The following is a 26,474-nucleotide window of genomic DNA, read 5'->3' as shown; positions in this document are numbered from 1 at the left end:
TAAGAAAAACGATTTATTTTCGATAGCATAACTATATCATCTTATGTCATGAAGACTATTACAAACATGATGATGATATACCCGGATGACACAGGCTCCTCTATCCACAAGGAAAGTTAACTGTCGGAAAAGCATCATTATTGTGACAATAGGAATTGTGTATTGCATAGTTATACTTAACACCCTGTATAGCAGAAATATTAAAACACACAACAATGAACAAGCAATAGAACACTAAAGCTGTCAGTAAATCAAAGTCGGATGTCTTATGATACTGAATGCAATGGGCTTACAACTTCTGTTCCACGGGTCACAAATGTCATTAGTCCAAATGTCAGGAAACCGCACATACTGTTCATTGAACATGTTACTTCACTCCGACCAAAACCAAATGCTGTAAGATGCCAAGAATTTGAGAATACTGTCTTGGATTTGATATCCAAGCAATATGGTACACTGCCAGCAGATAAAGCACTGACTTTCTGAATGTTGGACAAGAAGAGAGGTTGACAATTGCATCATTATTCACGAACACCATCAGACATGGCGAATGTTTCATGGACACTTTCAGTACAGCCTTGTTAAGTTCGTCCGGTGAAAAATCCTGAAAAAAAATATCAAATAAACAATGTAACAACTCCAGTGAGAACGAATTGCATAGTTATAATTTTTGAATATATAAGAAGTATTACAAGAATTACAAGAGCAATACTTCTCATTATATGACCTTAAATAGTTAAATAGGGGGGGGGGGGGGGGGGGGGGGGGGGGGGGGACTGATGGCCCTGCCGTCTCATTTCGTTGCGCACAGTTTTGAGTTCGTTGGTTCAAATCCCAGTCCGACCCAATTATGTTCCTGGGTTTGTCACCAGTCAGTACTGTGGGTCTCCTGATAAAGCTGAGGGGGCACGGGTGGCCCAGTCGTCTAAGGCGCCGCGATTCGATGTGCAGAGTTGCGTCCCTTGGGCATGCCAGAAACCTCTGATTGTGGTTATGGTTATGTTTGTAGGTTTGTCAGCACCATACCCGTGCTCGTGGGTTTCACCGAAGTGGTAAACCTCTGAGACCTGCATCACTTCGGGCTTTCCTCCCACATTAAGCTGTCACGCCGTGATATGACTGGAATACTGTTAAAAGTGGCGTTAAGCCCAACTCACTCACTCATAAAGCTGACATGCCGTTTTAAACCGGAATACTGATCAAAGTGGCGTCGACCTCAACTCACTTACATGTGATCTGAAGGGTCACATACAGGACTATAGATGAGGTTTCTTACTTCGGGACTTACCCGGTGGACTGTTAATATTGGGTTTTTCTACCTAAACACGGGAAGGATGAACTATCTGCCTCAAGTCCCCTGAAAGACAATCTCATTAAAATCAGATCTTAGTTCTCGCTATCGCTAAACAAAGATCTGAGGACACCCCTTTAGGGGTCTCGTCAGAACGACCTTTCATCCGACCAATCAAAGCGTCGCTTACCAGATCATGAAAGTGACAGTCGGAATGTGTGTTCTAATCATGCAACCTCGAAAATGTTAACACGGTGTATTCGGATCGACAGTTACGATTGATTCCGTCAAAATTATCGTCTATCTCTGGCTTCCTTGGAATGAACATTTGAACGGAGGAGGCGTTGCACAGTACGTGGGAAGCACTGCCGTACAATCGCAACCATATATCAGACATTCCAGATTTTTCGTTTGTTCAGTTTTCTAAATTTTAATCGAGAACTGTGTCAACAATTTTTCAAGCGTAGTCTGAATTGGAAATGGCAGGGTTGTGACGAGTGTCGTATAGCTCGAGAAAGCTGCTTTCTAATTGGCTAATGTCGACTTCTTGTTTATCGTTTTCAGTTCGCAAAAGGTCGTTCTGACGTGACCCGTAATGGGGTGTCCTCAGATCTTTGTTTAGCGGCAGCGAGAACTTAGATCTGATTTTTACGAGATTGTGTGAAAGAACATATTTATGTTGTCATTTAGATATTTCAACAATAAGACCTCAAGCGTCATCTCATGATAATAATCCCTGCTAAGTTGTTCCATTAAATATCAGAAAGGAGTGAGTGAGTTGGGTTTAACGCCGCTTTTAACAGTATTCCAGTTATATCACGGCGTGTCAGCTTAATGTGGGAGGAAAGCCCGAAGTGATGCAGGTCTCAGACGTTTACCACTTCGGTGAAACCCACGAGCACGGGTATGGTGCTGACAAACCTAGAAACATAATCAGGGCGAACCGGGATTCGAACCTATCAGAAAGTATCACCAGCATGTGGCGATCGGAAACATCAAGTTATGAATTTTTGAGGTGCTGAGATATGGATTTTCTTGGTACATGTATGTCATTAACTTTTGTATATTACAATATACTCTTTTGACTTACCTCGTTTTTATCTCCCTTTTGTAGCGACCTCATGATGTCAGACAACCAGTCAATGTTCTTTTCGAAACTGGTCCAGGGATATTTCCGTTTAATGAGCTTCCAGTTCAGGAAACACCTGAAAAAGTCTGACGAATGATACTGTGTGTTAACTGAACAGTATTAACATATTTTGATGTCTGTATTATTTTCAATCGTACCTTCTTATCTAGTAAAAATCAAAGATCTACATATTTAAGGATAGTAACTGTACAACCATTCCGCGCACAGTACAAAGTGCTTTTTAGTGTGACTTTCAAAGGGTTTATTTCACATTTTACAAAGACGGGAATGGTTAAACATGGTATAACGGTCAGTAATTTGTTCGACACTTCAACTCTCACGCTGGGCTTCAATCCACTCTCGTCTTTTGTCGTAAGTTTGACGTAATAGAATCGCCTTTGCCACCCCACCCCCACACTCCGTCGCAAGGAACTCTGGGTAGGAGCTAGAGTGTGAGTTTCCCCAGTTTTAGTAAGTGCTGTTCAAGTTCCTCTTCTGGTAATTTTCGAAGCTTACAATTCAGTCATTAAAAAGACTAAAATGACAGGAACATTTTCATGAACATTATCATGTCTATCAACTATAGTTGCTAGCCTTACTTACGGCGTAATTCTACATGAAAACTAGATATATAAAAACAGACTAAACTTTGCCAAACGTGTCCGCGAAGCCAAATGGCGTGCAAATATGACATAAATATGACGTAACGTATTCGACATAATAAGCGCCCCGCTCTAATAAGCGCCCACGGCGATATTTGCGAATATATTGGCTAGTGAACAATCCCAATTAGCACCCCTTCCGATTGATCAATGTTCACAAGACTTATTTATTCGCGTATGATACGCACTCGTGTGTTATATGCACCCTTAATTATGGGCAATTAAATTCTGGAAAAATATATCTGTCGTACATGAACACGAAATTTATCTTACAACTCTGGATTTTTTTCACAAAAATAATAATTTAATAAGAGCCCCATATTTCTCATTTTGAGAGCGCCCTGGGCGCTTATCATGCCACGTTCCCACCCAGAGTTCGGAGTGTGGTCATATGCATTCACATATCATCGGGAAATTCAGACCCGGTGTGTATTGACCCGAATGTGAATTGTATTTTTTAACGCAGTACGTTAATCTAGACTGCGAATGGTGGATCTAAACACATGTGTTTAACATTGGCGAGTTTCATAATATAATTATTCATGAAAAATTCATATCAGTCATGAAGGAATAACTCCGCGAACGACTTTATGACGTGTATGTATATTGCACTGAACAGTAAAACTACGACACTGAACGGATAAATCAGTTTAACAACATGGCTAGTCATTAAGTGAGTGAGTGAGTGAGTTGGGTTTAACGCCGCTTTTAACAGTATTCCAGTCATATCACGGCGTGACAGCTTAATGTGGGAGGAAAGCTCGAAGTGATGCAGGTCTCAGAGGTTTACCACTTCGGTGAAACCCACGAGCACGGGTATGGTGCTGACAAACCTAGAAACATAATTGGGACGAACCGGGATTCGAACCCACAATCATAGGTTTCTGGCGTGCCCAAGGGACGCAACTCTGCACAGCGAATCGCGGCGCCTTAGACGACTGGGCCACCCGTGCCACCTCTAGTCATTAAGAGTTAAAATATTACGTCCAAACTCATGTTACCTGGCAGACTCTTTACATTATGTATTTTTTTCAGTGGTCTCTTACAATGCAAGTTAGCAGTGTTTAAAACTTAAACGCTGAGGTATTAACGACTATGTGCGATCTGACTATACGCATGCCGTATAGTTATCATGCAGTGTAGTGTTTAAAATGTAAACACCAAATGTATAAAACATTAACACCCTAAACACGGATGTTTTACATATTTGCTTGTAAGAGGCGACTAAGCTTGTCGTAAGAGGCGACTAACGCGATCGGGTGGTCAGGCTCGCTGACATGGTTGAAGCATGTCATCGATCCCAATTACGTGGATCAGTGCTCATGATATCAATCACTTGATTGTCTGATCCAGATTTGATTATTTACAGACCGCCGTTATATAGATATAAATCTACGCTTAATTCATCCCATGGGGCGGCGGGCTAGCCTAGTGGTTCAAGCGTTCGCTCTTCACGCCGAAGACCTGGGTTCGATTCCCCACATAGGTACAAAGTGTGAAGCCCATTTCTGATGTCCCCCGCTGTGGTATTGCTGGAATATTGCTAAAAGCGGCGTAAAAGCATACTCGCTCATTCATTCTATCCGTATAACCTGTCCCGTTTGTTCCCAGCGACGGACCCGTGAAGATCCGGGTTAGAATAGATCTTCAGAAACCCACGCTTGCCGAAAAGGCGACTATGCTCGTCATGAGAGGCGACTAACGGAATCGGGTGGTCAGGCTCGCTGACTTGGTTGAAGCATGTCAACGATCCCAATTGAGTGGATCGATGCTCATGATATCAATCACTGGATGGTCTGGTCCAGACTTGATTTATTACAGACCGCCGTCATATAGTTGGAATATTGCCGAGTGCGGCGTTAAACAACAAACTAACCAAGCCAGTGACGGTTGACTCTATTGTATCATACACTAAGTTAGGTAATGGCGTTTGTGCATGACTCACCTGTTACCTGGTTTTGTGCACATTCACGGAGTCCGTATTGATTTCTATGTTACGGCGCATACACACTGTCACCTACACAAGACGTATGTTGGTTCACACACGCATGTTACACATTAAAAACACCACGCGAGACGCTATAGAAATGTCGCCATTGCGATAAAGGGTCACCTGCGCCTTAACGAGTAGTCTCATTGAGACGAGGATGTCGTTTGTAAACTAACGACAAAACACTGCTTGCTATAATTGAAGAGGCGTGTTGATATGTACACTGCCGGTCAAAAGAAAGTATCACAAATGTGTGATGGTGGCTAATGATACAAACAAGAAATGGTTATTCGATGGTGTATTTTGATACGAATGTCAAACGCGATGTGACATGCATCAGCCCGCCTCCGTGATCAAGTGGTAGAGCGTCCGCCCGGATAGCGGAAGGTCCGGGGTTCGATTCCTGGTCGCCCCATACAAAAAGACGTTAAAAGATGGTACTTGTTGTTACCCTGTCTGGCGCTCGGCATTAAGGGGCTAAAACAAGGACTGGTCGGCTCGGAGTTAGTATACTGTGTCTGAGTGAGATATTCATGTTAAACTGCAGCATGGTATCTCAGTGTGCTAGCACTATAAATCGGCATCAGTCCTGACTAGTCAAGACTAGTCCTGAGTTTGCCAAATCCAATTTTAAAGTGCAACATTTAGTTGTTATAGCCAGGGGTTCATACTTCAATATACAAGTCTCTGTTCCAGTACTCAAGAACATTGTTCTGGTTTTATGCTTCTGTTTATGTGTGTAATAATGTTAAACTTTACGGTTCTGTCAATATTGACACTATACAAGTCGCAATCATTATTGCAATTTTTGCGACCCAATGTCACTGTCATGCGACCCAGTGTCGTGACTTACACTGTCATGCGACCCAGTGTCGTGACTTAATGTTGTCTTGGGACCATGTGTCGTGGTCATGTCACCGGATGTCGTAATCAGTGAAGTGATCGTGATTCAATGTGGCCACGGTGAGGTGAAATGGGGATTGACCTTGTGTCCAAGATTATAACACTTATATAACGACGTACATGCACGTTTGTGCGTGTGTGCGTGTGCACGCGCGCTAGCACACCGAGATACTACGATGCAATTTTATAAGGATATGTCAGTCAGACAGTATACTGTTTTATCCCCTCAGTTTTGAGCGCCAGGCAGGGTAACAACAAGTACCATAATTTAACGTCTTTGACAGGGATCGAACCACCGACCTTTTGCTCTCCAGGCAGTTGATCTATCCATTAGACCAGGGAGGCGGTCAGGAGACCAAACCTCTCACCAAACTGTTCATTTTGTTTCTAAAACATTTTTTTTTCTTTTTACACTTTTGACTTTCTGCTGCAATATCACGTCTCTGAAGCTTTCAAAGAGTTATGTTCCCTTATTTGTGTCACTCAGTATAGTTGACACAGTGTCCAGGAACACATGTCAATCTGTTCCCTTATTTGTGTCACTCAGTATAGTTGACACAGAACCCAGGTACACATGTCAATCTGTTCCCTTATTTATTTCACTCAGTACAGTTGACACAGAACCCAGGAACACATGTCACTCAGTATAGTTGGCACAGTTTCCAGGTACACGTCAATCTGTTCCCTTATTTGTGTCACTCAGTATAGATGACACAGAGTCCAGGTACACATGTCAATCTGTTCCCTTACTTGTGTCACTCAGTATAGTTGACACAGAGTCCAGGAACACATGTCAATCTGTTCCCTTATTTATTTCACTCAGTATAGTTGACACAGAGTCCAGGAACACGTCAATCTGTTCCCTTATTTGTGTCACTCAGTATAGTGGACACAGGGTCCAAGTACACATGTCAATCTGTTCCCTTATTTGTGTCACTCTGTATAGTTAGCATTTTTGTGTCCAGGCAGAGGGGTCACTGGGTTTTGTTCATCACATGAAGTTTAATGTCTCACATTGGCAAGAATGTGAAATCCTTTCTTGGCATCCAGTGATGGTGCATAAATCCAAACCCAACCACTCACTCACTCTTTGTGTGTTTGTTTGTTGTTTAACGCCGCACTCAGCAATATTCCAGCTATATGACGGCGGTCTGTAAATAATCGAATCTGGACTCATAAGCATCGATCCATGCATTTGGGATCAATGACATGCATCAACCAAGTCAACGAGCCTGACCACCCGATCCCGTTAGTCGCCTCTTACGACAAGCATAGTCGCCTTTTACGGCAAGCATGGGTTGCTGAAGACCTATTCTACCCCTGATCTTCACGGGACACCCACTCACTCACTCTGTGGAGAGCTAAATCATTTTAAATCTGGTTTATTTCCTCAAAATATGATAAGGCAACAATACAACGTCAACAAGCTGATACAAAAATAGTCACTCTCAAACAGTAAAACTAATCAGTATATCAAGTCAATATCAAAACATCCACATATATAAATGGGACGTGACTGAAACACAGCTTAAAACAAGGTGTTGTAGCTCACCTAAAGAAAGCATGACATGGTAACAAGAGACTCAACAAAAGGCCTGTCAACAGTATTATTCAAATATGCTTGGCGTAAGAGGTGACTAACGGGATCGGGCGGTCAGGCTCGCTGACTGGGTTGATGCATGTCATCGATCCCAATTGCGTGGATCGATGCTCATGATATAATCACTGGATTGCCTGATCCAGATTTGATTATATACAGTCCGCCGTCATATAGCTGAAATATTGCTGAGTGCGGCGTTAAACAACAAACCAAAACCAAACTAAATTATTATTCAAATTTCAGGATACATTTATGAACAATTAAGAACAAGTAAATAAATGTGAATAATGTTTTTCTTAACTCCTTTAAGTTTTAAGGTTGCTACCCCTTCTTCCTCCCAAGAATATTAAATTGCTGGGACTTTAATAAAAACAGTGCCACGGCTTGAGTTTACTTCAATAAGAGAAATTGTTAACCGAGGCTTTCCATATAAATACATATATTAGGAATAAAATGTGTCGTACAGGAAGGTGATAATTTATTTATCACATCATGTCATATTAAAATAATGGACACAGCTTTAAAAACTGCATATGAATGTTTGAGTGTTTGACCACCCACTGTATCACAGAGTGCCAAATAATACTTGCTGCTGATCTTGTCAACAGAAACATAGCGACCCCTATGGAAAACCCTACACATTGGGAAAACCCTACACATTGGGAAAACCCTTCAAATTTGGAAAACCCTAAACATTGGGAAAACCCTATACATTGGGAAAACCCTACACATTGAGAAAACCCTATACACTGGGAAAACCCTACAAATTGGGAAAACCCTATACACTGGGAAAACCCTACAAATTGGGAAAACCCTATACATAGGGAAAACCCTACACATAGGGAAAACCCTACAAATTGGGAAAACCCTATACACTGGGAAAACCCTATACATTGGGAAAACCCTACACATAGGGAAAACCCTAAAAATTGGGAAAACCCTACAAATTGGGAAAACCCTACACATAGGGAAAACCCTACAAATTGGGAAAACCCTACACATAGGGAAAACCCTACAAATTGGGAAAACCCTACAAATTGGGAAAACCCTACACATTGTGAAAACCCTACACATAGGGAAAACCCTACACATAGGAAAAACCCAACCCTACACATTGGGAAAACCCTACACATTGGGAAAACCCTACACATTGGGAAAACCTTATTGAATCATACTGGGAACATAAGGCATTGCATTCAATAATGGTGCTTGAAAGTAGGGCTGGGACGAGTCCAAATTTACTACCCGGGTACCCGACCCCCTATTACCCGACCCTACCCGGGTACCCGCTGTAGGTCTCAAGAGATAGGTACAAAATGTCCAATTGGGAAGATTTTACCATAGCGCTGGCAAAACATATTTAGATACATGTATCTAACAATCTGGTCATGCATACACTGAACTTGACTTAAGTTATATCTTTATTCAGACATATAAAAGTCAGAAGGAATGGGTGCATAGTCAGAAAGAAATGCGAACATTAGTAACTTGTAGTATAACCATAGTTCCATATAATTTTTGTCATTAAACAATATATCACGTGACTAACCATGGGTCCAGGTAGTCCAGTGGGTACCCGGGTCCTACTCATTACCACCCGACCAGGGTACCCGATTTACCCGTCCCAGCCCAGCTAGATGACACTATTCCGATCATGACACCGAGCCATCATGTGACACCCACTTGTGATCCCCCTCTACACCCCAGTGTATCATATTCCCCGTGAAGATCCGTGGTAGAATAGGTCAAATAATGTTTTACTTGACACAAGAAAAAAATATGTGGGACATATCTATAAAATGAGAAGACATGTATTCTTCCATCTATATTAAGTGCAGATTCCACCCTTGCCGAACTTGGCTGGAATTTCCAAGTTGTATTTTGGCTAGCCTAACAAGTCTATGCATTGTTCAATACCAAAAATGTGTAACGAAGTTGACATCTGGTTCATAAAGAGTGAGTGAGTGAGTTGGGTTTAACGCCGCTTTTAACAGTATTCCAGTTATTTCACAGCGTGTCAGCTTAATGTGGGAGGAAAGCCCGAAGTGATGCAGGTCTCAGACGTTTACCAGTTCGGTGAAACCCACGAGCACGGGTATGGTGCTGACAAACCTAGAAACATAATCGGGATGAACCGGGATTCGAACCCACAATCATAGGTTTCTGGCATGCCCAAGGGACACAACTCTGCACAGAGAATCGCAGCGCCTTAGACGACTGGGCCACCCGTGCCCTGGTTCATAAAGAACATAGAGACTGCCGTGCATATTCTTGTCAAAGCATGTATACCATCAACTGGGCGTCAACAAATAGTTTCCGCATCTTTTCATGTGCTTAAGCGATCTGATAAATTTCAAGAGGTAAGACCTGTTTTAGTAATTAATGAAGTTGAGATTGACTGGTCAATAGGAGGGACATAGAAGGAGTGAGTGAGTGAGTATGGTTTTATGCCGCTTGTTGTTACCCTGCCTGGCGCTCTTCACTGAGGGGATAAAACAGTATACTGTCTGACTGAGGGATCCATTTAAAATTGCAGCATAGTATCTCGGTGTGCTAGCACTTTATAATCGGCAGTAGCCCGCACCATGTACAAGCAAGCATGTACACATGCACGCACGCACGCGTGATACCCACAATCCTACCCACCCACCCACACATACACACACACACACACAAACGTGCATGTACGTCGTTATATAAGTGTTATAATCTTAGACACAAGGTCAATCCCCATTTAACCTCACCTCGCTGTCATCGTGGCCACATTGAATCATGATAACTTAACTGATAGTGAGTGAATATGGTTTTACGCCGCTTTCCAGCAATATCACGGGGAGGGACACCAGAAATGGGCTTCACACATTGTACCCATGTCGGTAATCAAACCCGGGTCTTCGGAGTGAAATAATTTGGCAGGGAAAGTGTATTCGGCGTCATGTCAGTCATCATTTGTTTGTAAACAAAACAGTCAGTCAGTTGCGAGTTCAACTCCAAGCATGGTTGTTGCAACCTATCACAGTGGGGAGATTTCACTGGTGGCAGCGATGGTATAGAGAGCTCCGCGAGCGTGATATCTCTGTGAGGGGCTTGGGGAAGATGGTATTGTTCTGATATTAAAGCATGGGGACCAGGATAAAATAAAGTTTATGATGTGAGGGTGTATGTTAGTACGGCGCCACTTACCGTAGTTATCATCTTGAGTTATGCGATCATCAGAACTGTGGCAAAAAGTTACAAACCAAAATAAAAATAGTGAAAAAATGATGGAATTTAACTATTACTTTTCCTGACTTAGTCTATCTGGATATAGAGCATAAGATAACAGCTGTTAACTTGCTTTATAGCTAAAATGGATAGAATTATCATTAAACCGCCCGCATGTTATCAGAAATCAGTGGGCCACTGTAACTTGATAATGCCCTCATATTGCTTGACGACGGCCATTATCATGCCCCTTGTTAGGTGACGTCATAGGATAGGTGACGTCACAATTTCCAATCAGACATTTTGTACCCAACTCTCGAGATATACAGTGGGTACCGGGGAGGGTCGGGTACCCGGGTAGTAAATTTAAATCTATCCCAGTCCTGCTCCATAACCATAATTTGCCATTCCAGAACTTGGTTAATCTGGACAGTTATCTTGGAACAATACTGTCTGATCATTGAGGTTTCACTGTATGCTTTTGTATCGATACATGATGTATCTACATGATACTTGTACCTTGGCACAGAATCGAGGGTGAATCATTCCACTTCTCCACAGGTCCATCAGTTTAATCATTTTTTATGGCAGTGATAAGGTCAAGACGTACCGTATTCGACGTAATAAGCGCCCCGCTCTAATAAGCACCCACGGCAATATTTGCTAATATATTGGCTAGTGAACAATCCCAATCAGTACCCCTTCAGATTGATCAATGTAAACAAGACTTATTTATTCGTGTATAATATGCACTTGTTTGTTATATGCACCCTTAATTATCGGCAATTAAATTCTTGAAAAATATATCTGTCGTATGTAAACATTTCAGGCTGTTAGCAGAAACCACGAAATTTACGATCTTTCAACTCAGAAAAATATTCCAATATGCGGCCCCTATTTCTAATTTTGAGAGCGTCCTGGGTGCTTATTACGTTGAATACGGTATTTGTCAATAGCACTGTATTCTACGTTTAACCTGAGTGGTTCTATCAGAGCTGTGATTTGCCTTTCTTTTTGATGTGGTAAGGACTTATCCAAACATCTTTCTCGTGAGGACATAAAAGCACATCAATATTCAACATCAGAGCCAAAAAGATCCTTCAGAATCTCTGTCCTACTCAGTTTTGAGAAGGTTAACAATGTCCACTTCAGGACAAGCTGACACTGCTAGAATCTACTTTCATCAATCCTCAAACATCCAGTGTCTTAAATCTCAATTCTATTCGGAATCTTGCAATTCCATTGTTTAATCTGCACCATGTGATGAAAACGATACATTTCAATGTAGACCCTGAAATCATGTGGTTGACACTGACCTCGAATATTGACTCGTCACATGATCAGTATTGACCTGTCATGTGATGAATATTGACTCGTCTGCTAGAAAACAAGATGGCGTCTGGGACACACATTTTAAGGTTTGCAGCTAAGTTACTTTAAGGAAACAGAGGACAGTTTTAAGACTTCATAACCATTAAAGTGAATTTTGGAATAACAAAACAAATGTAACAAATGTTATATTTGGGATAACACTTCCTTAGTAAAGTACAGATTCTCGTACTAGTACGAGAATCTGTACTTTACTAAGGAAGTGTTATCCCAAATATAACATTTGTTACATTGTGTATGTACGTGGTGTACTAGTACGAGAATCTATATTTTACTAAGGAAGTGTTATCCCAAATATAACATTTGTTACATTTAACCACTTTCTAAATGGCATTGTGTATTCATAACAAAACAAATGTTTACTCTTGACAAGGTCCGGGCAGACCACCTCAGAGGTCCGGTCCTCGGGTCCTTGTTTTCGTATATTGACCTTGTCAAGAGTAATTAATACCATGATGATAACAACCCAGACCCATACACCACCGTAGCTTTGTTTCGGATGTGACACCATCTGCTTAACTCTATTTTAACTGAACAAAGCATATTTTCTCGCACTCATGACCTTGAAATAATAACCAATGCCTCCTCTGAAAGTTCATCATGGATCTACATACACCATTGCCTGCCTACATTATACTGAATGACATTAGAACTTATAAATTAACCTTTAGCTGGAAAGATGTTTTCCTTAGTACTATTCCAGGAAGGGAAGTATTCAAGACATTATGCAGAAGCTAAGGCGAGGTGAAATTGGGTTTAACTTCGCGTCCAAGATTATTGTACTTATATAGCGACGTGCATGTACGTGTGTGTGTTTGTGTGGCTGCTTGTACTAGTCCGGACTGATGCCGATTTATAGTGCTAGCCCACTGAGATACCATGCCGCAGTTCAACATGAATATCCCACTCAGACACAGTATACTGACTCCGAGCCAACCAGTCCTTGTTTTAGCCCCTTAATGCCAAGCGCCAGACAGGGTAACAACAAGTACCATCTTTTAACGTCTTTTGGAATGACGCGGCCGGGGACCGAACCCCGGACCTTCCGCTCTCCAGGCGGACGCTCTACCGCTAGACCTCGGAGGCGGTCTCAGAAGTTAAGGAACCGGGTGGATCAGAGGTCTTTGATACTATAATGTACTGAAAATAATGACCCTCCCCGAATGCTTGTCATATTTTTGGGGTAACCCTCCCCATGTCCTTCTATTATTTTTTTCAGACAAGACAAAATGTAAAAGCACTTAATATTTCATTATAAAATGTCCATATTTTCATGACGTTCCCCTAAAAGACAAAATGTAAAAGCACTTAATATTTCATTATAAAGTGTCCATATTTTCATGACGTTCCCCTAAAAGACAAAATGTAAAAGCACTTAATATTTCATTATAAAATGTCCATTTTTTCATGCCCTCCCCCCGACAAGACAAAATGTAAAAGCACTTAATATTTTATTATAAAATGTCCATATTTTCATCACCCTCCCCTAAAAGAAAATGTAAAAGCACTTAATATTTTACTATAAAATGTCCATTTTTTCATGACCCTGCTCAAGTATGTGAATGTTTTAATGACACTCCCCTGCCACAGTCATATATTTTGGTGAGCCTCCCCTGATTGCCTTTGATCCAACCACCCCAATAATAAATGACCCATCCCCAAGTCCAATACTGGTACAATTATTTCTCTTTCAATCATGAAAGTACATGGTTATATGATTAGGCTTCCATACCTAGTATGGTGTCATTCCACAACACTTGAGACAAAGGCATTGTGACGAACGTCTCCAGAGCATACATCATAATAGAAAGTGAGTGAGTGAGTGAGTATGGTTTTATGCCGCTTTTAGCAATATTCCAGCAATATCACAGCGGGGGACACCAGAAATGGGCTTCACACATTGCACCCATGTCGGGAATCGAACCCGGGTCTTCAGCGTGACAAGCGAACGCTTTAACCACTAGGCTACCCGACCGCCCCATCATAATAGAAAGGAAATATAACACACTGGATAACTGAGGATGACATCTATCCCAAGATTATCCATACATTGTAATTTGTACTCCCATCATCCTCAGCATTTTTGGTGACATCAGAATCTGACCTTGACCTTCCTTCTGAGAACACATCCAGATTCCACAATCATCACTGTTCAGGTTGTATTAGCAAGGGGGTGACTCTCTTCCTCGGAGGAACAGAAAGGCATATTTTTCTGTGTCTTTTCCTCTGAGTAACAATAAAAACACATAAATATTCTACATCAAGTACTGGTTGCTGTGGTAAGCACCTGTCATTCTTCAGAGAGCCAGAGAAATCACATGAATATTTTACATCCAGTCCAATATATTCTAGGGCAGAGGTAAGGTCAGTATTTTCCCCTCGTCTTCTCCTCCAAATACACAAAAATCAAAATTCTACATCCAGCTCAAGAAAATCCTTCAGGACCCCCATTCTCCTCAATTTGGGTGGCAGAGGTGATGACAGTTTTCTCTTCATCTTTTCCTCCAATTACACAAAAATCACACTAATATCACATCCAGCTCAAGAAGATCCTTCAGGACCACCATTCTCCTCAATTTGGTTGGCAGAGGTGATGACAGTTTTTCTTTCGTCTTTTCCTCCACATACACAAAAATCACACCAATATCACATCCAGCTCAAGAAGATCCTTCAGGACCACTATTCTCCTCAATTTGGGTGGCAGAGGTGATGACAGTTTTCTCTTCGTCTTTTCCTCCAAATACACAAAAATCACATCAATATTCTACATCCAGCTCAAGAAGATCCTTCAGGACCACCATTCTCCTCAATTTGGGTGGCAGAGGTGATGACAGTTTTTCTTCGTCTTTTCCTCCAAATACACAAAGGACATCAATATTCTACATCCAGCTCAAGAAGATCCTTCAGGACCACCATTCTCCTCAATTTGGGTGGCAGAGGTGATGACAGTTTTTCTTCGTCTTTTCCTCCAAATACACAAAGGACATCAATATTCTACATCCAGCTCAAGAAGATCCTTCAGGACCACCATTCTCCTCAATTTGGGTGGCAGAGGTGATGACAGTTTTTCTTCGTCTTTTCCTCCAAATACACAAAAGACATCAATATTCTACATCCAGCTCAAGAAGATCCTTCAGGACCACCATTCTCCTCAATTTGGGTGGCAGAGGTGATGACAGTTTTCTCTTCATCTTTTCCTCCAAATACACAAAAGACATCAATATTCTACATCCAGCTCAAGAAGATCCTTCAGGACCACCATTCTCCTCAATTTGGGTGGCAGAGGTGATGACAGTTTTTCTTCGTCTTTTCCTCCAAATACACAAAAGACATCAATATTCTACATCCAGCTCAAGAAGATCCTTCAGGACCACCATTCTCCTCAATTTGGGTGGCAGAGGTGATGACAGTTTTCTCTTCATCTTTTCCTCCAAATACACAAAAGACATCAATATTCTACATCCAGCTCAAGAAGATCCTTCAGGACCACCATTCTCCTCAATTTGGGTGGCAGATTTGATGACAGTTTTCTCTTCATCTTTTCCTCCAAATACACAAAAGACATCAATATTCTACATCCAGCTCAAGAAGATCCTTCAGGACCACCATTCTCCTCAATTTGGGTGGCAGAGGTGATGACAGTTTTCTCTTCATCTTTTCCTCCAAATACACAAAAGACATCAATATTCTACATCCAGCTCAAGAAGATCCTTCAGGACCACCATTCTCCTCAATTTGGGTGGCAGAGGTGATGACAGTTTTCTCTTCATCTTTTCCTCCAAATACACAAAAATCACATCAATATTCTACATCCAGCTCAAGAAAATCCTTCAGGACGACCATTCTCCTCAATTTGGGTGGCAGAGTTGATGACAGTTTTCTCTTCATCTTTTCCTCCAAATACACAAAAGACATCAATATTCTACATCCAGCTCAAGAAGATCCTTCAGGACCACCATTCTCCTCAATTTGGGTGGCAGAGGTGATGACAGTTTTCTCTTCATCTTTTCCTCCAAATACACAAAAATCACATCAATATTCTACATCCAGCTCAAGAAAATCCTTCAGGACGACCATTCTCATCAATTTGGGGGGCAGAGGTAAGTCCCTCACCCCTGACACAATGTCCCGCCCCATGCAACGTCTCACAGCATACACAGCCAGAGTGGTCAGATCTTCGGGATAAGAACATTTGTTTTTCAGCCATTCCAACATGTCTGGATTGTTCTGCAATGACTGCGGTAGTGGAGCCTTGTCAAAAAGATAGGGCTTCTGATAGTTCTGATATCCAGCTTCAACCAAGAACCGAGCAATGTCAAGGTTGCCCACCATTATCGCAAGTTCATAGGGATCGACTGTGTACTCAAAATCATCTCGCCTCCAGTAGAACTGTCCTCGTAGACCAAGCTTGCAGTTCCACTCAATCAGGGTCTTCACGGTCGGAAAGTCATTTTTGCTTGTTGCCTTTAGCAGAGGTGAAACACCTAGGACAGCTGAAACAAGAATTTCAATCTCATTAAAATCAGACCTTAGTTCTCGCTACCGCTAAACAAAGATCTAAAGACATCCTATTAGGGGTCCCGTCAGAACGACCTTACATTTTTTGTTCAGGTTTCAAATTTGTAATCGAGAATTTGTCAAAATATGTTTCGAAGTGTAGTCGCCAATTTGAAATTTGTGCGGTAAAGCTGCCTTCTGATTGGTCATTCCATTGGTCGGTCAAAGTTCGCGCAAGGTCGGTCTGACGTGACCCGTAATGGGATGTCCTCAGATCTTTGTTTAGCGGTAGCGAGAACTAAGATCTGATTTTATTGAGATTGCAAGAATTTGTTCTGAGTATCTTGTAATCCAAAAGGAAACCATCTTCTTGAGGCAAGGGAGCTATCTGACTATAAAAACCCAGTTTCCATCCTTGCCAAACTAGCCTGGTATTATGGAGTTATATTTTGGCTGGACAAAGAGTCCATGCATTGTCCAATCAAAATCGCATTATGAAATCAACATCCGGTTAGTAAAATACCAAGCAGATTTCGGTCGACTGCAGGACTTGCAAAGCTTGTGTACTGCCAAATCTATTCATGTTTTTAGTCAAGGTGCTAAGGTGATATGATGCACTTTGCGGGGTAAGACCCGTTTGATTACAAGATCTTGATTATTGATCAGATTGTCCTGACTGACCACCGCCATTTTGTTTGAGGCAAATGCAAGTGACATCTGATTGGTCAATAGGAGAGGCATAAAAGGGACATAACTCGTAATAGCCACTGGTGGGGCTACGATCAAGCCCAGAAATTCCAGTGTAGTTGGGCAAGGGTGGAAACTAGACTTTTACAGAGTTAACTCCCTTGCCTCGGGAAGATGTGAAGAAACATGTTCATCCTTCTTTGTCTGAAAATGGAACATATCTGTATTTGAAATAATTTCAGACAGTTGCTGCATGATCAGATGATCTGTCCAGTCATTGACCAACAACAACGGCAATATTTGTTGATTTAATTTCCAAACAGTAGGTTTCTTGCCTGCAAAGTGATTTGCAGCAACAATAACTGCTGCATTACATTCTTAAAACAAATGGCTGAATAATAGCATTAATAGGTGGCGGACATATTGAAAATCGGATTTGAACCTCCAGAAAAAATTGGGATATCATCATTGGTGGGAACATGTGGAGTTTCAGTTTCCTGGGTCTGGTAGTTTCTGGGGAGATGTTTACTATGGGCAACACATGATAAACATTACAGTGTCTATAGATCCACAGATCACAAATGTACGGAAACCTTTTAGGGGCATTTTTTAGGGGGTATTTTTCTTGAAATTTCAAGATGTTATGTTGAAATTTCAAGATACATACAAAGTTGAAATTTCAAGATAAGAATCTTGAAATTTCTAAATAAAAAGTTGAATTTTGAGATTATAAATTAAAATTTCAACTCATTATCTCAAAATTTCAAGATAAGTTGAAATTTCAAGATATTTACTTGAAATTTCAACTTATTAACTTGAAATTTCAAGATCATAAGTTAGTATGTATCTTGAAATTTCACGAAAACCCAAAAAAAACAAATGGCCCTAAAAGGCTTCCGTACAAATGTCACAGATATGGAATTAAAATCTAATAAAAGAATCATGTTTTGTAAGAAATAAGTTTCATAATTTTAACTTCAAATAACTTTTGGGACTTCTCATTCCCCCCAAAATAAATGTTCAACTGTAACGAAAAACAATTTTTCCACTGTGACCAGGGGCAATTGTAGAGTGAGTGAGTGAGTGAGTTGGGTTTAACGCCGCTTTTAACAGTATCCAGTTATATCACGGCGTGTCAGCTTGATGTGGGAGGAAAGCCCGAAATGATGCAGGTCTCAGACGTTTACCACTTCGGTGAAACCCACGAGCACGGGTATGGTGCTGACAAACCTAGAAACATAATCGGGGCGAACCGGGATTCAAACCCACAATCATAGGTTTCTGATGTGCCCAAGGGATGCAACTCTGCACAGCGAATCACGGCGCCTTGGGCGACTTGGCCACCCGTGCCGCCGGGCAATTGTAGAATCAAAACTAAAATCAAGCTACTAACTTTGTATATCTGGATCAGCACCATTGGACAAAAAGAATCGGGTCAGACATTCCGCCTTCAGGAGGGCCGCTGTCAGCATGGGGTCCGCATCCTCACATACGCTGTGGTTATAATCTATCCCAGCATGCACCATCAGCAGCAGAATCATCCACACATCCTCGTGAACGAACATGGCGCCATTTCTCATGCGTACATGTTGTAACATCATGTTGGTGAGAGGTGTTTTGGCGCCACAGTCCAAGGAATACATGTCGGCGCCGGCTGCCAGAAGAACCTCAACAGCGGAGACACTCTTCTTTAGTGTGGCCATCTGAAGGACATAAGAAGACATTGTCATACTGTTGCAAACATTGATACTAGATCCTTGGTATCTAGAGAGAGTGGGGCGGTCGGGTAGCCAACTGGTTAAAGCGTTCGCTCGTCACGCCGAAGACCCGGGTTTGATTCCCAACATGGGTACAATGTGTGAAGCCCATTTCTGGTGTCCCCCTCCGTGATATTGCTGGAATATTGCTAAAAGCGGCGTAAAACCATACTCACTCACTCATTCTAGAGTAAGTGAGTTGGGTTTTAACGCTGTTTGAACAGTACATGTATTCCAGTTACCGTATTCGACGTAATAAGCGCCCAGGGCGCTCTCAAAATTAGAAATAGGGGGCGCTTATTAGAATATTATTTTGAGTTGAAAGATCGTAAATTTCGTGGTTTATGCAAACATCCTGAAATGTTTATATACGACAGATATATTTTTCAAGAATTTAATTGCCCATAATTAAGGGTGATATAACACACGAGTGCGTAATATGCGCGAATAAATAAGTCTTGCGTACATTGATCAATCGGAAGGGGTGCTGATTGGGATTGTTCACTAGCCAATATATTAGCAAATATCGCCGTGGGCGCTTATTAGAGCGGGGCGCTTATTACGTCGAATACGGTATATCACGGCTTGTCAGCTTAATGTGGGAGGAAAGCCCGAAGTGATGCAGATCTTATATGTTTACCACTTCGGTGAAACCCACGAGCACGGGTATAGTGCTGACAAGCCTAGAAACATAATCGGGGAGAATCGGGATTCTAAACCCACAATCATAGGCAGTGTTGATGGATTTGACACCCAAGTCAGCGTGTCATATTAATTGTTGTAGTTTATGACAAGAATTATAACTGGTCAAGCCATACTATAAACATTTTTCATTTATGAAAGTTAACTTATCACCTCACCTGCAATGCTGACCTCCGACATTTCTTATCCTTGATATTAACATCTGCACCGCCTTCAATGAGTGCCCACAAAACAGGCGAGGGATTTTTCATCATTCCTTCTTTGATACACCGCATCATTGGCGTAACTCCGTCAAATGTGCGGTGATTTACGTTTGCACCATATTGGGTGAGTAGTCGTATCCCTTCAGTGTTGCCATCAATGGCTGCAAGGTCAAGGGCAGTGTATCCATCGACATCTTCGTCGTTTACAAGGTCCTGGTCCTTCTTAAGCAAGATCTCAGCAACATCAGTCTTCTGTGCAGCCAGGGCATACATTAATGGTGTCCGACCACATCGATCTGCCACATTCATTGTGACATTACACTCAACAATGAGCCTGACACAGTCAAACCTGCCTTTCTCGCATGCGAGATGCAGCAATGAAACGCCATCATTGGTTGTGAAGTTGTAATAAAACTCATCCACATTCCCTCCCCCTGCCAAAAGGTCACGAAGTGTCTCAAGGTCATTTGAGTTCATAGCATTATAAAGGTCACTTTCGGTACAATCCTCCATGTCCATGGTTGGCAGTTCAAGGCAGAACAGGAAGCTGTGATATTCACACCCGGGTAACCAATCACAGCAGAGCTAACAGCCTCTGGATCTCCTCAAGACAATCAGCTGGGGATGGGATGGATCCACCAGTCCGTCACTGCCCTCTCATCACCTTTGGGCACCTTGACAACCAATTGGGATGAGAGACTTGACATCCATCTGGAAAGACAATGGAAACAGACTTCAAGGAAACCTCCCTACACATTTCTGAGAGAGTCAGTTGGGTTTAATGCTGCTTTGAACAGTATTCCACTTATATCACGGCATAACTTCATGTTGGAGGAAAGCCAGAAGTCATGCACGTTTACCACTTCGGTGAAACCCACGAGCAGGGGTATGGTGCTGACAAACCTAGAAATATAATCAGGGTGAACTGGAATTCGAACCCATGATCAAAGGTTTCTTGCATCCCAAAGGGACGCAACTCTGCACAGTGAACAGCGAAATGCAGCGTCTTAGATGAGTGGACACATTTCTGAACACTGATGGTAAGAACAATGTCTTATTTACATTTTTACATTACAAAAAGCAGTGGATAAATAGAGGTTATCACACGAGTGTGTTTGGGGTTGGAAAATATCCTGCATTCTGAATATACATTGTATTTAGCGAGCCTTGGCGAGCTAAATACATAGTGATTATTCCTAATACAGGATATTTACCATCCCCAAACACACAGGCGTGATAACCTCTTTATCATAAGATGTCATTTTATAATTCTGTGTGTGAAAATCGCTTTCCCTCTCACAAACATTACCTAAACATTGCGAGTTTTCCTGGAATGCACGCATTAATATTTATCACATCATAGGGTAAGTGATGTGTCAGTCGGACAGTGACAGTAGCCAATATAGTTCCAACTAAAATCTGTTTCTTATACAGTGGTGAAGCAACATATACGCAAACCAACAATTGTTTTTACTTGCCTTTCGCGGCAATCCATCGATCTGTCAGCTAGAGTAACTGCCCTTTGTCAAAGGGAAGCTACTCTAACCCTAGTCTATGAGACGTCACGGCCACGTTCAGACGTTATTGACAGTCGGCCTGTTCTGTCATAACGTTAAGAAGTGTAGTCAGATGTACACACAGCGACAAAACGAAACAAGGTAACAATTCATACATATTTCGCCTAAATCCAACTATTTTTATTTGTCGAAAAGGTTTCAAACCGCAGAGGTCTACAAGCACAGTTATGGCTACTGATCCCGCTTGGCTAGGCCTAGTGCACTCGCAAAATTGTTTTGAAATTTTTATCTCCAAAGTTTCCAAAACTTATTAAATGCCTTAGTTACGTCGCAGTTCGACACTGATTTTCAGTGTATAAGACTGTTTTTTTTATAATTGTAGCAATTATCCCTGTAGTTTATCCAGATTCACAATGGTTAATTCTGACTTGATCGCCGAATGACAAGCGTGACGCCATGTTTGTTTATAAACACTGAAAGTAGTCCCTACTTGACCTTTGATATTTGTATCTCTATCCGCATATGACCCCAACGGATATCGTTTTTATCCGTTGGCTTTATCCTGCCGAGACACCTACCCATTATATGATAAAAATGGCTACATGCGAAAAAACATTCACAAACATGCCAGTGTCTCCTATTTGAGGTCACTCTTCAGAATTAATGAAAGAACCAGATTAGCCAAATCAGCGCAAACAGCATCTACAGAATAGTGGCTGTTTAACACTGTATGATTGTACTACATATGGCATTTGATGATTGTACTACATTTTGGCATAGTATGATTGTACTACATTGTATGATTGTACAACATTGTGGTGTATGATTGTACAACATTTTGGCATAGTATGATTGTACTTCATTGTGACATTGTATGATTGTACTTCATTGTGACATTGTATGATTGTACTACATTGTGACACTGTATGATTGTACTACAATTATGATTGTACTTCATTGGGGCATTGTATGATTGTACTACATTGAATTATTGTACCACATTGTGATGTATGATCGTAAAACATTGTGATATAGTATGATTGTACTACATTGTGACATTGTATGATTGTACAACATTGTGACATAGTATGATTGTACAACATTGTGACATTGTATGATTGTACTACATTGTGACAATGTATGATTGTACTACATTGTATTATTGTACCACATTGTGATGTATGATCGTAAAACATTGTGACATAGTATGATTGTACTACATTGTGACATTTTATGATTGTACTACATTGTGACATTGTATGATTGTACAACATTGTGACACTGTATGATTGTACTACATTGTGATACTGTATGGTTGTACTACATTGTATGATTGTACATTGTGACATTGTATGATTGAGCTACATTGTATGATTGTACTACATTGTGACATTGTATGAGTGTACTACATTGTGGCATTGCATGATTGTACTACATGGTGACATTGTATGATTGTACTACATTGTGACATTGTATGATTGTACTACATTGTGACATTGTATGATTATACTACATTGTGACACTGTATGATCGTACTACATTGTATGATTGTACAACATTGTGACACTGTATGATCGTACTACATTGTATGATTGTACTACATTGTGACATTGTATGATTGTACTACATGGTGACATTGTATGATTGTACAACATTGTGATGTATGATTGTACTTCATTGTGACATTTTATAATTGTACTACATTGTATGATTGTACAACATTGTGATGTATGATTGTACTACATTGTGACATTGTATGATTGAGCTGCACTGCAGCAGTGCAGGGTACCATAAATAATTATATTGTACAAAACTGAAAAAATAATTTCACAGCTGTACCAAATACTGTTTGTTAATCATTATACAGTTTACACTACAGATGTACAGCTGTACCAAATACTTTTTGTTAATCATTATACAGTTTACACTACAGATGTACAGCTGTACCAAATACTGTTTGTTAATCATTATACAGTTTACACTACAGATGTACAGCTGTACCAAAAACTGTTTGTTAATCATTATACAGCTTACACTACAGATGTACAGCTGTACCAAATACATTTGTTAATCATTATACAGTTTACACTACAGATGTACAGCTGTACCAAATACTGTTTGTTAATCATTATACAGTTTACACTACAGATGTACAGCTGTACCAAATACTGTTTGTTAATCATTATACAGTTTACACTACAGATGTACAGCTGTACCAAAAACTGTTTGTTAATCATTATACAGCTTACACTACAGATGTACAGCTGTACCAAATACATTTGTTAATCATTATACAGTTTACACTACAGATGTACAGCTGTACCAAATACTGTTTGTTAATCATTATACAGTTTACACTACAGATGTACAGCTGTACCAAATACTGTTTGTTAATCATTATACAGTTTACACTACAGATGTACAGCTGTACCAAATACTGTTTGTTAATCATTATACAGCTTACACTACAGATGTACAGCTGTACCAAATACATTTGTTAATCATTATACAGTTTACACTACAGATGTACAGCTGTACCAAATACTGTTTGTTAATCATTATACAGTTTACACTACAGATGTACAGCTGTACCAAATACTGTTTGTTAATCATTATACAGTTTACACTACAGATGTACAGCTGTACCAAATACTGTTTGTTAATCATTATACAGTTTACACTACAGATGTACAGCTGTACCAAATACTGTTTGTTAATCATTATACAGTTTACACTACAGATGTACAGCTGTACCAAATACTGTTTGTTAATCATTATACAGTTTACACTACAGATGTACAGCTGTACCAAATACTGTTTGTTAATCATTATACAGCTTACACTACAGATGTACAGCTGTACCAAATACTGTTTGTTAATCATTATACAGTTTACACTACAGATGTACAGCTGTACCAAATACTGTTTGTTAATCATTATACAGTTTACACTACAGATGTACAGCTGTACCAAATACTGTTTGTTAATCATTATACAGTTTACACTACAGATGTACAGCTGTACCAAATACTGTTTGTTAATCATTATACAGCTTACACTACAGATGTACAGCTGTACCAAATACTGTTTGTTAATCATTATACAGTTTACACTACAGATGTACAACTGTTTTAAATACCAATGTTGTACATCATGTTGACCTTGCATATTTATTTCATCATCTCTCTCATCCATTGGTTAGATGCCATTTAACTGTGCGGTACTACACATTTTCAAATGATTTAACCTCACTGTGCCCTCCCCCTGAATGTTCTTGAAGGCAATTAAGAGTCAATGGTCACTTAACCTCTCGTTGTAGCCTGTGTCATTAAGTACATGTTCTTGCTAAATGCACTGAGTTGATAAAATCATATATGAATGATGTCATGTTGTGTAAAGTGAAATATGTAAGGTAACGTCTACATGAAAGTAAAATAAGCGAACACCTGGTCTCATCACTGATTTTCAGTGGTCCCTTCATATAATTTTCACAGCGAGTTTGCCTTTTGCCAAATGGAATCTGTTTCAGTGGATAATCTAGACTGGTTCTTTTCTTGCACTGACAATATATATTTAATGTCTGTATGTGAAAGTGAAATATATCATAATGGGGCAGAGGAGGCACAGTCGTCTAAGGCGCCGTGATTCGCTGTGCAGAGTTGCATCCCTTGGGCACACCAGAAACCTATGATTGGTTGTAGATCTGGAGAGCTGTGAGAGTTAATCACCTTTGTATCGACATCCTGTGTCTGTCTGGTGACATGGAGGTGACAATTGTAGGGAATTTGATTGTCTGATCAAGACCGATTTGCAGGACCTTTGATTGATGAGGTTGTTAAGTTGTACTAGGATGAGTTCCTACCAAGAACCTTCTCCATTTTTTACATGACTATTATCGGGGGACACGGGGGGCCCAGTTGTCTAAGGCGCCGCGATTCGCTGTGCAGAGTGGCGTCCCTTGGGCACGTCAGAAACCTATGATTGTGGGTTCGAATCCCCGTTCACCCTGATTATGTTTCTAGGTTTGTCAGCACCATACCCGTGCTCGTGGGTTTCACCGAAGTGGTAAACGTCTGAGATCTGCATCACTTCGGGCTTTCCTCCCACATTAAGCTGACACCCTGTGATATAACTGGAATACTAAGGTATCTGAGTTAGACTCAAGCTAATACCCCTATTGTGTCACCCTCAACCACTGCATTTGTACCTTAGAACAATAGGTGAGGGCGAGGCGAAGTTTTATTTGTTTGTTTGTTTGTTGTTTAAAGCCGCACAGCAATATTTCAGCTACATGACGGCGGTCTGTAAATAATTGAGTCTGGACCAGACAATCAGTGATTGACATCATTAGCATCGATCCATGCAATTGGGATCGATGACATTATCAACCAAGTCAGCGAGCCTGACCACCCGATCCCGTTAGTCGCCTCTAACAACAAGCATAGTCGCCTTTTACGGCAAGCATGGGTTGTTGAAAACCTATTCTACCCCAGATCTACCATTCAAACATATACAGTCTACTTTATGGTTGGTCAAACACAACACACTGACCCATGCCGCCTGTTCAACATCAAATACACCCAAATCAGTACATATGGACATGTGGCACCCACGTGCCAAAAACTTGGTCAAATTTGGCAAACTAAAATCTTAACATGACCTCTTGAGGGTCAATCACATGGCTGTTCGCGTGTTTCTTGAAGAGCACCGTATAACGGGATGTTGTTACACATCATGTGCATATTACTGGAATACCTGCTTTGTTTACGAACAGTTTCGTTTACCTGTAGACCTTAGGCTTGGTGTTTCCATCTTCCGTCCATCTAATGGTGTTTTCATAAAGCTGGATTTACGTCATCGTTGGTTCTGAACGTTTACAAAGACTCGGGGGAACTTCACCGCAGTTATTGTAACTTCGCTTTCATCATGTAAGTCATTTCGTC

At 40.8% G+C, this 26,474-nt stretch overlaps 1 protein-coding gene across 2 annotated transcripts; it reads right to left on the bottom strand.

Moving 5' to 3' along the window:
- LOC124144061 (ankyrin repeat domain-containing protein 17-like) lies at nt 1–26,468 on the bottom strand. Of its 2 annotated transcripts, none has more exons than XM_046513300.2 (6): nt 26,316–26,468; nt 19,970–20,725; nt 18,746–19,055; nt 14,218–16,661; nt 2,382–2,506; nt 1–604 (listed from the first exon to the last, which is right to left on the bottom strand). In XM_046513300.2, the coding sequence occupies exons 2-4, from the start codon at nt 20,531–20,533 to the stop codon at nt 16,201–16,203; spliced, it is 1,335 nt and encodes a 444-aa protein (XP_046369256.1). In that variant the 5' UTR covers nt 20,534–20,725; nt 26,316–26,468; the 3' UTR covers nt 1–604; nt 2,382–2,506; nt 14,218–16,200. The 2 variants fall into 2 exon arrangements, with proteins under 2 accessions (XP_046369256.1, XP_048240899.1); XM_048384942.1 differs by having other exon boundaries at nt 2,382–2,496.
- Between the last annotated feature and the right edge of the window lie 6 nt (nt 26,469–26,474).

The sequence above is a fragment of the Haliotis rufescens genome, unplaced genomic scaffold (genome assembly GCF_023055435.1).
Source record: "Haliotis rufescens isolate VD_foot unplaced genomic scaffold, xgHalRufe1.0.p SCAF_52, whole genome shotgun sequence".
NCBI lineage: Eukaryota > Metazoa > Mollusca > Gastropoda > Lepetellida > Haliotidae > Haliotis > Haliotis rufescens.
Note: the sequence above shows the minus strand (reverse complement) of the source record. Positions and strands in the feature narration are given on the sequence as shown.